The sequence below is a fragment of the Heloderma suspectum genome, chromosome 4 (genome assembly GCF_057233095.1).
Source record: "Heloderma suspectum isolate Gila_16-S chromosome 4, 16-S_ref, whole genome shotgun sequence".
In the NCBI taxonomy this organism is placed as follows: domain Eukaryota; kingdom Metazoa; phylum Chordata; class Lepidosauria; order Squamata; family Helodermatidae; genus Heloderma; species Heloderma suspectum.
In genome coordinates, this window is record NC_139461.1 from 215,327,299 (window position 1) to 215,342,857 (window position 15,559).

The 15,559-nt window shown below is 40.6% G+C and overlaps 1 protein-coding gene across 1 annotated transcript in view; it reads right to left on the reverse strand.

The window, feature by feature from the left end:
• Window positions 1-258: 258 nt before the first annotated feature.
• Window positions 259-15,559, reverse strand: part of LRRC7 (leucine rich repeat containing 7) — a 296,928-nt gene continuing 281,627 nt past the window's right edge. The window contains exon 26 of the mRNA XM_084852238.1: window positions 259-366. Within this exon, the coding sequence (XP_084708364.1) occupies window positions 259-366 (108 nt within the window). The remainder of the gene's footprint in view (window positions 367-15,559) is intronic.

Consider the following 15,559-nt stretch of genomic DNA (forward strand, 5'->3'; position numbering starts at 1 on the left):
GCACCAATGCATAGCCAGATGCTTACAATGGAAACTAATACATAATCACATGGAAGTTATATTTATATAGTTATTTTTCCCCAGGATGATCCATACTAACATATAGTATTATACATTTGGCACTATGTTTGCCATTGGTCCAGCAATTGGCAAAAAATGGTTTCATTCATATATATATATATATATATATATATAATTTTTTTATTTAATTAAACATTAGATCTGGCTAGGCATATTTTACTGTTTATAAAAAAATATTTAGACAGTAAGCTCACGTTGAATAACTAGGTCTACTGTATTCTGGAAACTCTTCAGTAGTAATACAGCTTTTTCATGTTCCATATGTACAAAACTGTGTCCATTTGCCTGTAACAGACGAAAGAAAAAAAATGAATAGAACTGTTTATCATTGTGGCCACATGGGGTGTACAGCTTAAAGACCAACTGAAATCATACAATAATACAAAATCATTGAAAAGCAATCCCAGTAGAATCTCCATTATTCTAACTTTGATTATCACAAGGCTCTAGGAAGTTTAAAGCATGTCCTCATGCAACCCCGTGTCAGCATCATCATCGTTAAATTAAAGAAAAGGTAAAGGTGTCCCCAACCAGTCGTGTCCGACTCTAGGGTGCGGTGCTCATCCCCGTTTCTAAGCCGAAGAGCCAGCGCTGTCCAAAGACGCTTCCGTGGTCATGTGGCCGGCATGACTGAACACCGAGGTGCACGGAACGCTGTTACCTTTCCCGCCGAGGCGGTACCTATTTATCTACTTGCAATTTCTTGCTTTCGAACTGCTAGGTTGGCAGAAGCTGGGACTGAAGACGGGAGCTCACTCTGTCACGCAGCACTCGGGTCTCGAACTTCTGACCTGCCGACCTTCCAGTCTGCAGTTCAGCGTCTTAACCACTAAGCCACCGCGGCCCCACTAAAAATTAATATTAAAATTAAAATTAAAAATTGTTAAATTACAGCTGTGTTAATTTCCAGGTTATACTGACCCTATTTTTATTTGGGCTAACAATTCTTCCAATTTACAGGGTTTTATCCATGTCAGTCTGGAGACGTGCACGGAGACAGGGGCTACCACGCTCATCCCCCTCATGCTGGGTTCTACAGTTATCTTTCTACATGGGAATGCTACATGGGAGTAAATAACTACACATCCAGCAACTGGGAACCTTGCTGGATTGGGTCCAGCACACATTGCCTAACACAAGAGTGATGAACCTCAGGCCCAGGGGCCAAATCCAGCCTTCCTGGGGTCCCAATCTGGCTGTTCAGGGTTCTCCAGATGGCCCACTCCCTTTCCCCCGACCACTTGGTGATTTCCTTGCTTTTGTGCAGTTTGCCCTCCATTCTAGAAGGTTGAAACGCCTCTCCGAAGGCTAAGTTACTGGCAGCAAGAGCTTTAAGCCAAAATATGTGGGGCGGAGGGGGGGCTGGCCCCACCACCTTTTGCCTTCAGCCCCGCCCACTATGGGAATGTGTCCCCGAGAGCTTCTCCAAAACTGAATTCGTCCTTTGGGCTGAAAGAGGTCCAACACCCCTGACCTAACGGATTTTTAATGCCATCAAGACCTCTCCAATCTGCAGTGGAGAGGTCCAGGTTCAATCACACCTCCCCCAAATCAGCACTATGACACTGGTCACCTCTTGGGGAGAGATCCTCAAGTGCATGGTGCTGCTGCTGTGTGAGGACTAAGTCAGGGCCTGTAAATGTAACAAGTATTAAATGACAACAGCAGCTGTAGTTTAAAAGCCAGGCATATTTGAGCAGGCAGCAATCTTGTGAGAAAAGCCAAACTTAATGCTGAGAATACCAGTGTTCTCCATGCAAAATACATTACTTAATTTCATGATTTATTTTGCTTGTTTGATTAAGTAAAGACAGCAGGAGAGGGGAATGAACAGTAAAGGAGGTCAGAAGAAATATAGAAGTAGAAGGACAAGATACTGCGGAAGCAGCTTTGAAGCACCAAACAGGCACATCGGTCACAGATTTCTGAACAGTCACATCCATGTTTTTTTCAGGATTTTCTCTGTAACCCATAAAGCCTAGGGGTTAGATTCAGACTTAGTCACACCTAGAGCAGATCCACTGAAATCAACAGGGCAAGTCAGTCAGCTAGTAGTATCCAGTGTTAGTCTTATATAGAGTAGACCCATTAAAATGAATGGAACTTAAGTTAGTCATGACTAACTTAAGTTTCATTCATTTCAGTAGGTTTACTCTATGTACGACTAACACTGGATATTACCCATGACTAAATTAAGTGTCATTGATTTCAGTGGCTCTACTAAGTCTGGATCCAAACCTGGAAAATGAACATGAAGTTTCTGAGGGATCCAGATTGCACAACATTGTTGATGATGGACACAATTGGTCACATATGGAATATGTTCTGCACTACAAATCATCAGGGGCGATTTCCTGGCATTTCTGGGCAGCATAGTGCTGATACAAATACGGGAGCTTTCAAGCAAATACTGTATTTGTTTGTGCTGTGTTTTTCACATCAAAATCAAAGATTTTTCATTCTTCAATGTAACACACCCTGACATTTTCACCAAAATCAGGATGTGCCACAGCTTATGCAAGGTGTCATTTAAGCAATTTTTACAAAAATAATGAAACCATCTCTGAAAGATGGCAGGATTTTGCACATTCTTTAAGTCCCTTTCTTTTTAACTTGCTATATGATTAATTCCTGAGTCTGCAGTAAGGAAAAAAATGACTTTGAACTTGAAAAATAGACAATGGAATGGGAATTGTTTCATACCAGCTCCTAAAAACCATCTTAAGCCTCTATTTTCAAAGCATCACAGGACTAAAACAAACCAGGAGGCTGGTTAAATATCCTGGCCCAAGGATCTGCTATATAAAAGCTCCACCATCACCTATCCCAGTTAGCCTCCATATGCAATTATCAGAAGCGAACAAGATGTCCAAGGCACAAATCATTTCATTAAGTGAAAGAAGCCATAGGCTGCACAGCCTGAAGTAATTATTAATATGTCTGACCTTGAGGAGGATATGTTCAGGGGTTTTTTCTGATAGCATCATAATATGAAGTACTGAGATGTCATATTGATTTCATCTTTCAGAATGGCCATATGTGACATAAAGCACTCATATTCTATAAGGGTCAAATAATCTTAATTCTAATTTACTCTAAAGCTATATAAAAGTTTACAGTTATATTCAGCATATATATGTTAATTTTAGCATTTCTTAGTTGCAGCATTCTTCTTTTTGTTTTGTAATTAACATTCTAAAATGGCTGAAGCAGACCATAGGCTTATTACTAGCATATTTATTAATACAGTTTACTAGTTATTGATCTTCATTACATTGTATGCATGGTGTACATTATGTATATCTATTTCATTCTGTATGCTTTGCCTCAGTTTAAACATTTTTGACATTTAAACATATCTCAGATAATCTTTGGTTTTAAAAAAGGAAACCTTATCAGTTATTTTAATTTCTTCTTCTGAATGCTGTAATTTAGTGCAAATCTACTATGTTTGAAGGACATTACAAAGGCCATATGTTCAGGCTTTCCCCCAAGATCTCAGTTTTATTCCTCAGTTTTGCTTTAGTACCATTGTTCGGAGATAATGGCCTGGTTCAGACATAATGGCTGAAACATGGTCAGGCTATTGTAGATGAACTTTAGGCATACATGTTCCTTCATCTCCTCCCCTTGCATGTTCCAATCCCGTTACTCCCTCCATGGTTTGAACAAACTATAGTTTTATTACAAACCTGTGGATTCCAATTCTGGCTTGGAGGCAAACTATGGTTTGGCCAATTTGCTTGTCAAGGTTGAATTATGGTTTGCTCGAACCAGGCAGGAAGGAGATAAACTGGAGTGTACAAGGGGAGGAGAAAGCCTGTGAACCTAAAACCCAATGATGATTAAACCATGGCTTGGCTGTTACATCTGTAATGGGGAAAAAATCTAGCAAATGTAATTTTCATGGGAGGATCTCCTTGCTTTCCCTATTCCTTCAGGTCTGGTGACCATAAGTTTAGAAAGGCTCACTAATTTACAGCAGCTTTGGTCAAAATGTATGGCAAAGAAAGCTATAAATCCCTCTCAGGTCTCCCAGTATTTGAAGACTGTATTAATTTTTCCCCAGAAAAGCACTGTCTATAACAATGGAAGAAAATGGCCAGGTCCCACCCCACCCACCAGTTAGACCAGCACAGCTAATGGCACTTTTGATGTATGTTCTTGAATAGCATTACCCACATGCAAGCCATTATTAAAACGGAAGGAAGCTTTAAAAGGCATATGATATTACATTTTTTTTTATCCCACCCTTCCTCCAAAGGGTCCAAAAGGCATACCTGCTCCCTCCCCTTTAATCTCACTAGCTTAGACAGAGAGGGTTGCTAGCCCAAGGTCATCAGTCAGTGTGAGGAACTGAGCCTGGATCTCCCCCCGAATAAGTCTAGCCTCTAACCACTATAGTACATTGAGTGATATGGTGTGGGAGTAACTGCCAAAAGAAAAAAAGAGTCCCAATGGGCTTATGTGCATGCCTAAAGCATCTTTTGGATCCCAACAAATATGAATGCAGTAATCCAGAACCACAGAGTTACAAAGTACATACAGCTGCATCTTCACGTCTCCCCATTTGCTTCAATGGAAAGCACAGCTCTGTCATTGTACATTGAGCTGTCCTCTCCATTTAATCAAACAGAGATGATCCTGGAGGCAGGGAAAGAAAGACTGTCTGTGTTCTAGATATATCTAGAACAGAAATGTCATATGTCCACCAGATGCTGTCTAGGGGACATAGGGTTGTGCCCTAAGGCATTTAGCTACATTTATGTGTACAGAGTAGTACTGAAAAAAAGTATCAAAGCTACAATTCAATGTTGAAGTATAAATTTAAGCATTGCCAAAGAGGCAAAACTACTACTTTCCTATAACGAGGGAGGAAGCAACAAGAAGAGTAATACTGAACAGAGAGCCCACACACTAAAGAGAAAATTATTTTATTAATTTAAATGTTGTTTTAACAAATAGCAGGAAAATAATTTAAGAGAAAGAGTACAAATTCCAGACAGATCAAAGACATTCAACAAAGCCTTGAATTACATGTGCAAAACCTCAGTAGAATATTTTCTGGCAGCCAGACTGATGCTGGGCTCCATTTAGATTTTAGGTTTTTTGTAAAGGCTGATGATCCATCATGTTGCAGTAAATGGCCTTAAGTGCAAAAACATCTGCCTGCATGTCCCTTTCTCATATCCTGTCAGCCTAATTTTGGCTTCCAACCTAAGGACTGAAACCCCCTAACTTAGGCCACAGTTCTCCATCCACTTACTCCAGAGTTGTCCAATTGATTTTAGGGGGGAAGGAGAGAAATTCAGATGGTTCTTTGATTGGACATGAATAAACCCATTCTTCTATTTGGCTGATCTTGATGCAGCGCAAAGGGCCGATAACATAAAAACATGTTTTCTATTCAAGGGATTTATAAAGGATCAAAACCATGATCCCTAAACATGCAGCATGGATCATTTGACACATAGTACGTTGGCTGGAGTGATTGACTTTATCATAAACAAGCTTTCAGCCCTCCTTCTTTTAAAACTTTTACCTGAAATTTAGATGCATTTGACTACGAAGAGAACATGAAAATGTGAGAACACTTAAGGATTCACTTGTATAATAGCACATGCTACAGGATGGTGACACAAATGGAGGCAGAAAAACTAAAGGAATCCTAAAGATTGTCTCCTGAAATTAATGGGTTATTTAAGGCAGAATAAATTGTAATTCTGTCAAAAGCATAGAAACCCAAGAGCAACTAGAATTCCAGGGAAACTTAGAGCATCCTAACTTCTAAATGTGAGGAGATATATAGTCAATGCATCCAAGCCTACTTGGTTCCACCTTGAAGCAGCACTGTGACCCTTAAAGCTCACGCGGTTCTTTTCCTAAAGATACCATCATATGCCATGGATACTGTTAATATCTGATGTTAAAATATTATTTTTCCACGGAATTGCAAGATGAAAATTTAAATGGAGTGATAATACTGAACCAACAGATCATATATGATCCCCTTCAACATAAGCCTAAAAAGTAGTTGCCATTAATAAGAACTGCATGCTGGACTTCTGAGTAAGGGAGTATGATCCTTGTACACAACATGTTCCATTTTCCTATGATTTGGCCTTGAAATAACATGTTTACTTGAAACAGCTTTAACTAGTTTATACCGTAGGAGTTATTGACTTATTTGCCATTTTTTAGAATCAGAAGGTAGTCTTTGTGATGGGAAAATCCTTTGTTGATGAGCCATATCAATGCATGAGGCAGGCAAACAATAGATATTCGTATCTCAATTTTCTTAACTCAGACTTTTTGATGATGTTTTATAGTGGATTGTGTGAGACAATGTTTTGTTCAGGGAACAAGACCCTGGATTTTGAAATGGGGTTTAAGAGATATCCAATGCTTCATGTGTACTCAGTGCCATCTGCAATAAGAACAAATATATTTCAGAACCTCAATTGCTAACTTTGCTTTACAAATACAACTTATTAAGTTTAAATTCAATGTCAGACTTACCATGAAACCACCCCACGTTTGTTGGCCAGAAGTCAGGGTAATAACCAGGTTCTGAAATCTGAAAAAGGAAAGTATTGTGGCTGTGGTTCGGCTACTTTGCCACTGCCCACTTTACTGATAATTGGCACTTGAACTGAAAGCCTAAGACACAATCCATATACTAAGGAGTAACAGTTTAATCTACATGACACAGATGTGTTTGATAGATTCACTTCGGTGTTCATAATTGTGTGTTGGCCAGTTGCACACTACCGACAGCAGGGGTGAGAGGTCCCATGGAAAAAAATCAACGCGTTCAGGGCTAAACTAGATGTGATGGTGACAGACCCATTTGTTTAAACCCATTCTCCCAAATCACATATAAAATGGGATGGGCTATATATGTGTCTGGTAAGAGTAGCTGAACTTTCCCTGTGCCTTCTGCATAATTCCCCCCTAGCCCCTTTCTCAAATTCTTCTCTCCCAGCTGAGCTTACTTTTGATATTGAAATTCAGCTGAGGAGAAACGTGCCTGAGGAGAACTACCTCAAGGAGGTAAGCTGCAGGGGCTGGGGGCAGCACCCCACTTTTGTGCCCCATCTGCTCTAGAAATATGTCCAGCCCTTTACTTTACATGCTATTGTGGCAGACCTGGGTGAGACAAATGGATCTGCCAAGTACTTGGGCTTTCATAGCACTCTTTAATATGACTGAACTTTGAAAAAATATCTTTCTTGAAAATAGTCCAGCATCAATGGGAATACTCTTATTGATGAACAACAAGCAAGCTTATAGGTAACTGATTAGTGACTCTAGGAAAGAAGGCAGGACTCAACAGATTTTGTCAAGCAAAATTCCAATGTGTTCTGAACCTGACAGTTCTTCCATATTGGAAGTATTTCAAAGTCACAAACTTGACAAAAATATTATATAAAAATACTGCTGAAATACATCTAGCTACAAAATAAAACACATGCCTTAATATGTAATGATGCAATTATATATATGTGTGTGTGCGTGCGTGTGTGTGCACGCGCAGAAAACTAATATGTCTAGTAATACCTCTTACTAGCAAAGCCATATACTAATTAAAGAGTCCCCAGGAAACTACATATTGCTAAAGGGAAGACATAAATGTAAAAAAACATCAGTTATTGTAACTGTTATTAAAACCTAGTTAAACGGTTTTTAGAAAGGCATAGGGCTCTTCCAGACAGGTTTTTGTTAGTGGGATATTTTGGGCTGTCCATCTGATGTCAGTAGTCTCCTGCAGTCATCCCAAGTCATCCTGAGTCCCCCGCCCCCCGCCTTCTCCCATATTTTCTCACACTGGAGAAAATCTTTTAATTATTTTCTGATGTACCATGATCCACAAAAAACCAGTGGAGTGGCTACATGATTTGGGGAGCTTGTGGTGTTTTGTGTGGCTGTGTGACATGTAAGGCGATGTTGCTGGGGGGGTGTTTTTATGGCTTCAGGGTGGCCAGACAGCTGCATTTCAATTGCACCTCTCCCTGCTTCTGCTGCTCTTTCCTTTATCTCCCCGCCCCCGTACACAGTCCTGTTTTAGGGCGCAATCCTATGAAGATAGTCACTAGCCTCCAAACTTGGAGGCTGGCAACTGTCCTATGCAGGGCGGCTGGAGCATGGCAGGGATCTTCTCCTCCGTGCTCTAACCACCCTGAACTTTCAGCTCAATGAATGATTTTGTGCGTCTAGCTGGGGATGTTGGAGCAGGAGCAGGGGATGCTGCACGGCTCAGGAAGAGGCTTCCACAGTCTCCTCCCCTCCCTGCCCCTGGACCACCCCTTTTTTGCCCTCTCTGCATGCCATTTGCTGGCTACGAGGGGGAGGGGAAGGACTGTGAGCTCAGACCCCAGAAACTGAAAAATCCTATGACACTCTCGACAGTGTCTAGTGGCCACAGCATCGCTCTCTTAGTGACAAAATAAAGGGTGGTGATGTGTGTGTGTGCGCAGGGGGAATGGTGATATTTGTACAGAGGTTTTTGTTTTCTAGTTTCTTCTCCAGAATTGTGCAATAGTGTAATTATGAAAGTCCAAAGGTTCTCTGCTGTGCTTTTACTCCCGTGTAAGTGCACGTGGTCCTGATTTGAACTATGGTGTTCCAGGAGCAGAGGGTTAAACCTTCCCTCCCCACCACCAGTTTCCTCCAAAGGTTTTATCACCACCACCTGGGAGGGATAAAAAAAGAAAATGAGTAGAATGGATACTTTGTTCTTTTTTATCCCCCCCGGCCCCGCTCCCATGGGGGGGGGGAATGGGGAAGGTTTAACTCTCAGCTCCCAAAATACCATAGTCCTGATCAAAATCAGGGCAACATGCACTTACACAGGAATAAAAACGCAGCAGAACCTTTGGGATTCCAGAACTGCGTAGTTCTGGAGAAGAAACAAATAAAAAACTGCACCTAAGCACAAAGAACATGTGGGAGGGAGCAGCAAAGGAAGAACTTAAGCTACATCTCTGCTCACTGGTGTGGACAGAAGGATGCAGCATGTAGTGGCAGTTTCCCGATAGTGTGGGCAGTACATGGAAATTCCACTTGTACTTTATAGTGGAAGTCAAATAACCAGTGGTGCTATGAGACCTCTATCTGGAAGAGCCCACGTGGATGGGCAAATGAGTGATGGTCGAGATCACAAGGATTTTCCAAACATCATCTTGTCCCTAATTCCCATTTGTGTTTGTGATCACTGCTCACTTTGCATGAACAGGAAACTTGCACAAATCAAATGGGATATTTGTGCCAATTTCCCCAAATCTGAACAAAATTCCTAATTTGCCAACTTTCCTCCATTGACTAAAGTGGGGCTGATTCAGTCTATGGATAAAATTTGTGCAAATTAGGAAATTTGCACAAATGGAACTGGGAATTGGGAACAAGATGAACATGAGCACATGTTCGGCAATTTGCAAATATTTTCAGTGGACACATGCATGTGCTCGTGTTTGGAGCTTCAAACAGGCATGCTTGCATGTTTTGTGAGCAAAAACAAAATTCCCATACATCCTTACGTGGGAAAGGTTTCACAAAATATGCAATTTGTTATTCCAAAATAAGTATGTATATAAAACTAAATCCTACTTCAACTCTATTCCTCCAAAATATATACAAAAATAAAACAGAACCATTAGGTAGGACATTGATTGTAAATAACAAATTGCCCTCTTTAGCAGTATTATAATGGATTTATTATATTTTGTTATGTTCATGACTTTCTAGTTTCATACTCAAAACACATATAGATTTTTGTTTGACAATAAAGTCTTGTCTGTCCTTGTTGGGTTTTGCCTTCTAGAGCTGTTTGCTGTGTTCTGCAGCTGTCCTGTTCCATTAGTAACTTTAGGGCTCATTTCACACATGCATTTAGTGGTGTGGCACTACAACCACATAAAAGTTGCACCACATGGCAAGCCATTCATGTCATGCGAACAGCTACCCATCTTGTTCTAACAATTTTTGCCATACAATTGCAAACTGCAAAATAAAAGGGTTGCAATGGCATAGTGAAGATTTCTAGAACTTCATGGGGAGCCATTTCCCACAAAAGGCTTGCTGAGTGCAGTGTGCATGGTTAAGAGGTTATTAATCTGTTGACTGATTGTTTCAATTGGGCCTAACTGATGGTTTATTATGATCCTAGAATAAGCCCATGCTTACACATGCACGTTCATCACTTGCATTATTCTGCTCTGACTCACTTGTATGAATGAGCCATCATAGATCAATCACTATCATTCCATGACAACTTAAATACAATATTTTTAATGGACATTGTTCAAACATTTAGCCAAATCAAGCATTTTTAGCAAATGATGACATACATATGGCCAGCCCTAAGTGTTCTATGTTACTTAACCAGACAGTGATTAAAATTCTAAAACTAACTGACTATCTCTCTCATGAATAGAGTAGAACATTCTGGGTTTATTGGGAAGACTCAGAGAAAATTAGCTAGGTTCCATCCCAGGGCTTTCTTTTCCAGTCTCTATATACCAATTGTACAAAAGACTGAGGGCCCTTTTCCTTTACCTTGGTGTGGCAAAGTCATTAGGAAATTTTACTTCATCTATTTCCCTTCGTGTATGGTTCTTCTGAATGTACCCAGATATACTGGAAAGGAGCCACCATGGAAAAGGCCTTGCTCCTTCTGACTGCTCGCCTGACTTCTGAAGGCAAAAGTATGTTGAACAAGGCCTCACCTGACAATCTTAGCATGCCCAGGAGCAGGAAGGGTTATATGGAAGAAGGCATTCCCTCAGGTTGAGAATGACCCAACTCTTGATCTACTCGCCCAGTAGATAGGACATGTGATGGAACAGAGAAATCTTCTTCTCCTTTCTGTGCCCTGGGTTATTCTATCCCTTGCCAGTTCTTTTTGTGGAAAAATCAGATATTTTAGCCAAATTCTGCAACTGATGGTTTCAGCAGCAACATTGCTAACAGTGTCCTTGACAAAGAAGGACACTTATCATGTCCACTATATGAAACTGGCAAGGTATAAACCTGGCGATAACTTTTCCACATCAGAAGTAAGCATGGAAACTAGGTCTAAAGTAACAAAGTAGAAAACCCAGCCATTGTGATGCAGAAGAAGAGTGTATACAAGTTAGTAGACATTTTACAATCTATCCCTCCCTCCACCCATAATGAAGAAGAAATAATACCCGAAATACCCAAAATTAACTGAAAAAGAACCGTTGATATTTTGGAATATGTAAGGTTTGCTCAGTGATGCCAGGATTTTTATTGGCAAGTTTCTTCCCCTTCTTGTTAACTGTCACTTCTCAGTGTCATTAATTATCCAGGTCAAGCAGAGCAAAGTCCATAGGAAATTAAGAAAAATTGATCACTTTGGTTCAGTGCCACATTCCCTGAATAAGCTGAAAAAGTTCATATTTCAGATAGTAAACCTGTCACTGCAAGCACTGCTATTAAACAGATCCAGATAAAGGGAAACATGAATGAGCTGCATTCATCAACTTTCTATCGATTTACTGCGTAACCAGTACACATCACCAGGATGTTCTGTCTCAGTAAAAGGTTGAACCATTGCTTCAGATTTCGAAAAGGTGAATATTCAGTCCAATTATATTTTGGATTATTGTGAAGCGGATATAATTAGCTGCATAATCCACGGGGAACTTCTATGAAAGCACCACTGAAGTTAACAGCATTGTAGCACAACAGCGAGAAGAGCTAAGCTCTCTCAGAACTTCTGCTTATTTCTTCAGGGTTTTTGCAGGAGAAGTTTCTGTTGAACATTTTGGATCATACATATCTCAACTCGAATAAATAGCTTAAACATAACATTCAAAATGTATTGGATATACCCAAGTGCCTTTCCTAGAGATTTAGATTGTTTCCCAACATTCTGGAGGCTACAGACAATTAAACCTGAATTCAACATTTAAACTACTAATTAGCAAGTTAAAATGGCTATAATACTTTGGATTTAGATTTGTAAGCATTTCTCTTTCAAGGCGAGGAGAGGCTTCGTCTTCTTCTCCTTGCTCACTGCTCAATTTCTTAGAGGAGACAGATGAATAGGCAGTGATAGCAAGGTGGAAGAAAAGCAGGGCCAGAGGGCTCCGGGAGTTGGACTAGCAGACTAGGCTTTCTGCTTAGGTATGGGCCTTGGCAAGTGCCCAACATGCCAACACTTGACCCCAGCCATAATGATCAAATATAAATGTGTTCCAAGCAAACAAGGGTTTCTTCCAGAAATATTTCTAGACTTCTATATAAAGAGCTCATGTTATTCAAAATACTATGAATGAATAACTCAGTCCTATTTACTAAGGATGGGTAAACTTGGAGTGTGGATTGACCATTTACAAAGGATTGGGGCAAAAATTTTAGAAATTAAATAAATAAAAGCCATCTGTTCTATTCTGGATTATTTCCAGATGAGGGCTCTCGTTGCTAGGCCTGCACTGAGGCCTAGCATGCATGATCAACTAGGCCTAATTAGGCCCAGTACAGAGCTGTGGAGGGCATTTCCCTACCCTTTTTGAGTAGTCCCTTTACTTAAGAGCTTCTCCAAATGTGCGTGGCCAGAAGATGATAGTGACTGGAGGTAAGATGATACAAATCAACCTATGGAACAGAGAAAGGCAGAACTGGTTCTACATTTTTATGTTAACAATTTGGGTTCTGAAGCAGACTGGCTAGTCAGTTAGGCTGATTTAATTATTCACGATCTCGGCTATTGGTACTTTCTGAAATAATTCATGTTTGTAGTTGATTTTAATATAAATACCGTGCATCCAGATGATAAATCTGGACAGTATTCAGAATGCAACTGAAATTTGATGGGCTCAGTTATGATGATTTCAGAAAAATGTTATCCCCAGCTGCCTGTGTGAGAGGGTGGAGTATTAAAAAATGAGATGCAATTAAGTGAAAGTGTGATTACAGGCCACAGTTCAAATTTGAAGCAGTATTTCTGTTTCAGCAGTACTTGAAGAACATGGGCAATTTTGGAAATATTGGTGTGGAAATAAGCATGTTGTGATCTGCTTCCTTCCTAGAACTGCCTGAGAACATCTATGCCACTGCTGGTAAAAGTGGAACAGGGCTGAGATCTGTCATCCCTGTCATGGGGTAAGGATTTAACCATTCCCTGCCACACCATTTTCCCAATCTACATCAAACATGTCCCCCTTCCACTGGAGCAGAAAGTATTCATCATCATCATCTGCTGTGGGACTAATTTCAGCTTTACGGAGGCAATATAGATAACAACAGTACACGGAAAAGGTTAACTCTCCTTGCTGCTCCCATCCAGTTCAAAGGTGCTTTTAAGTAAAATGAAAATATAAAGAGATCCAACCATGGTTCTCCTTTTCACCTAAGCCCCCCAACAGTGGCCAAACACTGGATATTATCATGGAATATGTTCTTTATCCATAAAGAGCAAATATTCCAATATGATTCAGGATGTAAAGTGAATGTCATTAATATAGGTACTGAAAAAATTGTATCATGAGAATTCATGCCAAGAGTGCAGTTCTCAGAGTTGTTACTTCTAAGCTGTAACCAAATATTTCAGAGATATGCTGATGCGGAGATATTCAGGATATTCAGGATGCAACAGATTGTATAATCATCTGTTGGATATACATTACAAAGGCAAGATGATGACATTGCTCCAACTTTCTGACTTACCATATGATTTAGTAATTGTGCTGCCCTAAGCTGTCATGACCAAACATTCTGATTTACAATTTTATGAAAAATTATTTTCAAATTGCTATCCAGGTAACAAATCAGATTCCTTATGTGTTATGCAGACTGTTAATGTGACAAAAAAAGTGTCTGCTTTTCTGACTCTGAAGTTAACATATTCTCTTCAGGGGGTTGGTCTAGCAAGTACACATGTATGGAAGTTCCACAGGGCCAGCCTTACATACTCTAATGTCTTGTATTAAAATTAACGTTCTGACACCAGTATTGCACCACTGGATCCTGCAGCTTCCAAGACCTCACATCTCAAGGATGGCCTTCACCAGAGCATCTTTCTCATCTCATTCCCTCAGCTGACAGCCCATCATTCCCTCAAAGGATTCCAGTCCCCTGAGCATCTTAATCCCAGGTCACATTGACTTTGGGCCATTATAGACTACTCAACTTCCTGCGCTCTACTCTGAGCTGCTCCTTGTACAGTGCTACTGTAGGGAGTCACTTAAGCAATTGCATACAATGACCAAGACTGCACCTCTCGTGAGTTCAATTTAAGAGGACTGTAACTGAGGGAAAAAGGAAATGACATTTGCAAGTTTAAAGTAACCCAGTAAGGGCCAAACATAAGATACAAATTTGGGGCAGACACTGCTGAGCAGCTGAAAATCAATGCAGGGGCACACTTTGCCAAGGAGAAGTAGCAAACAAGGGAGGGCATTGAATCCTTTTCCTGCTCACTACCTTTCTCTTTCTTTCAAACTGGAGTTACTAGGTGCAAACATGGCTGGGACTGCAGGGAAAAAGCAGCCAAGAAGGAGAGTTGTGGGAGGGAAGCAGCAGGTGGGGAAAAGGCTAAATCCGACCATCCACCTCTTTCCTGCAAATTGCATAACGTCCCTTCCCTGCCTGCCTGCCTGCCTGCCCGCCTGCCCACCCACCCACACACACACACACACCCCACACACCACAATGCAGCTGTTTGGCAGTGACCAGCGTTCCAACCCACATCTGCCACTGAATTCTAGTTCTACCCTGAGAATACCTGAGGAGACAGGTTCACAAACTGCCAGGAAAATATGAACTATGTAATCACTTTATTAACCAAACTTGTTACAGAATACCATTATCATAGGACTAACAGAATTGTAACAAATGTGGAAAGTGAATTTGTTCTGGTTCTGGTTTTTGTTTGGCAAATTGTAAAAAAGCGGGGCGGGGGAGGTATTTATAGATTTGTTTCTATTTTTCTATAGCAGCCAACTGAGAACACTTGCTTTGCTATGTCTATGGAAAAGGCGAAGTGCTTGCAGTGAATGAGAAATAAGGAAGAAGAGGAGGTGAGGAATGCAGATGAAGGAATATAAGTGAGTGAGAAAGCAAGACAATGAGTGCAGGTATGTGACTGTACGACAGGCAGGTGCAAGAAAAAAAACTTCATGTGCAGGAGAAGCTGAGCTTCATTAGTTTCCTAAAAGAAGTTCCCTCTGCCAAACAGACAAGCAACATATAAAAGTGAACCAAATCCTGGCCAATAACCATATATTTGATATAAAACCAGTGAAGTGCTGTAAATATGGACCCTTTGATGCCATTCCACAGGCCAGTTCACAAACTAGATGCTGTGGTAGTGAACAAATTATAATGTTAAGAACCACCTTCTTCCATACCAATCCGTCTGCCTACTAAGATCTTCAGCAGAGACCTTGTTTTTGGCCCACCATTGTCAGAGTTGCAGTTGGTGGTGACATAGGACAGAGCCTTCTTGGTAGTA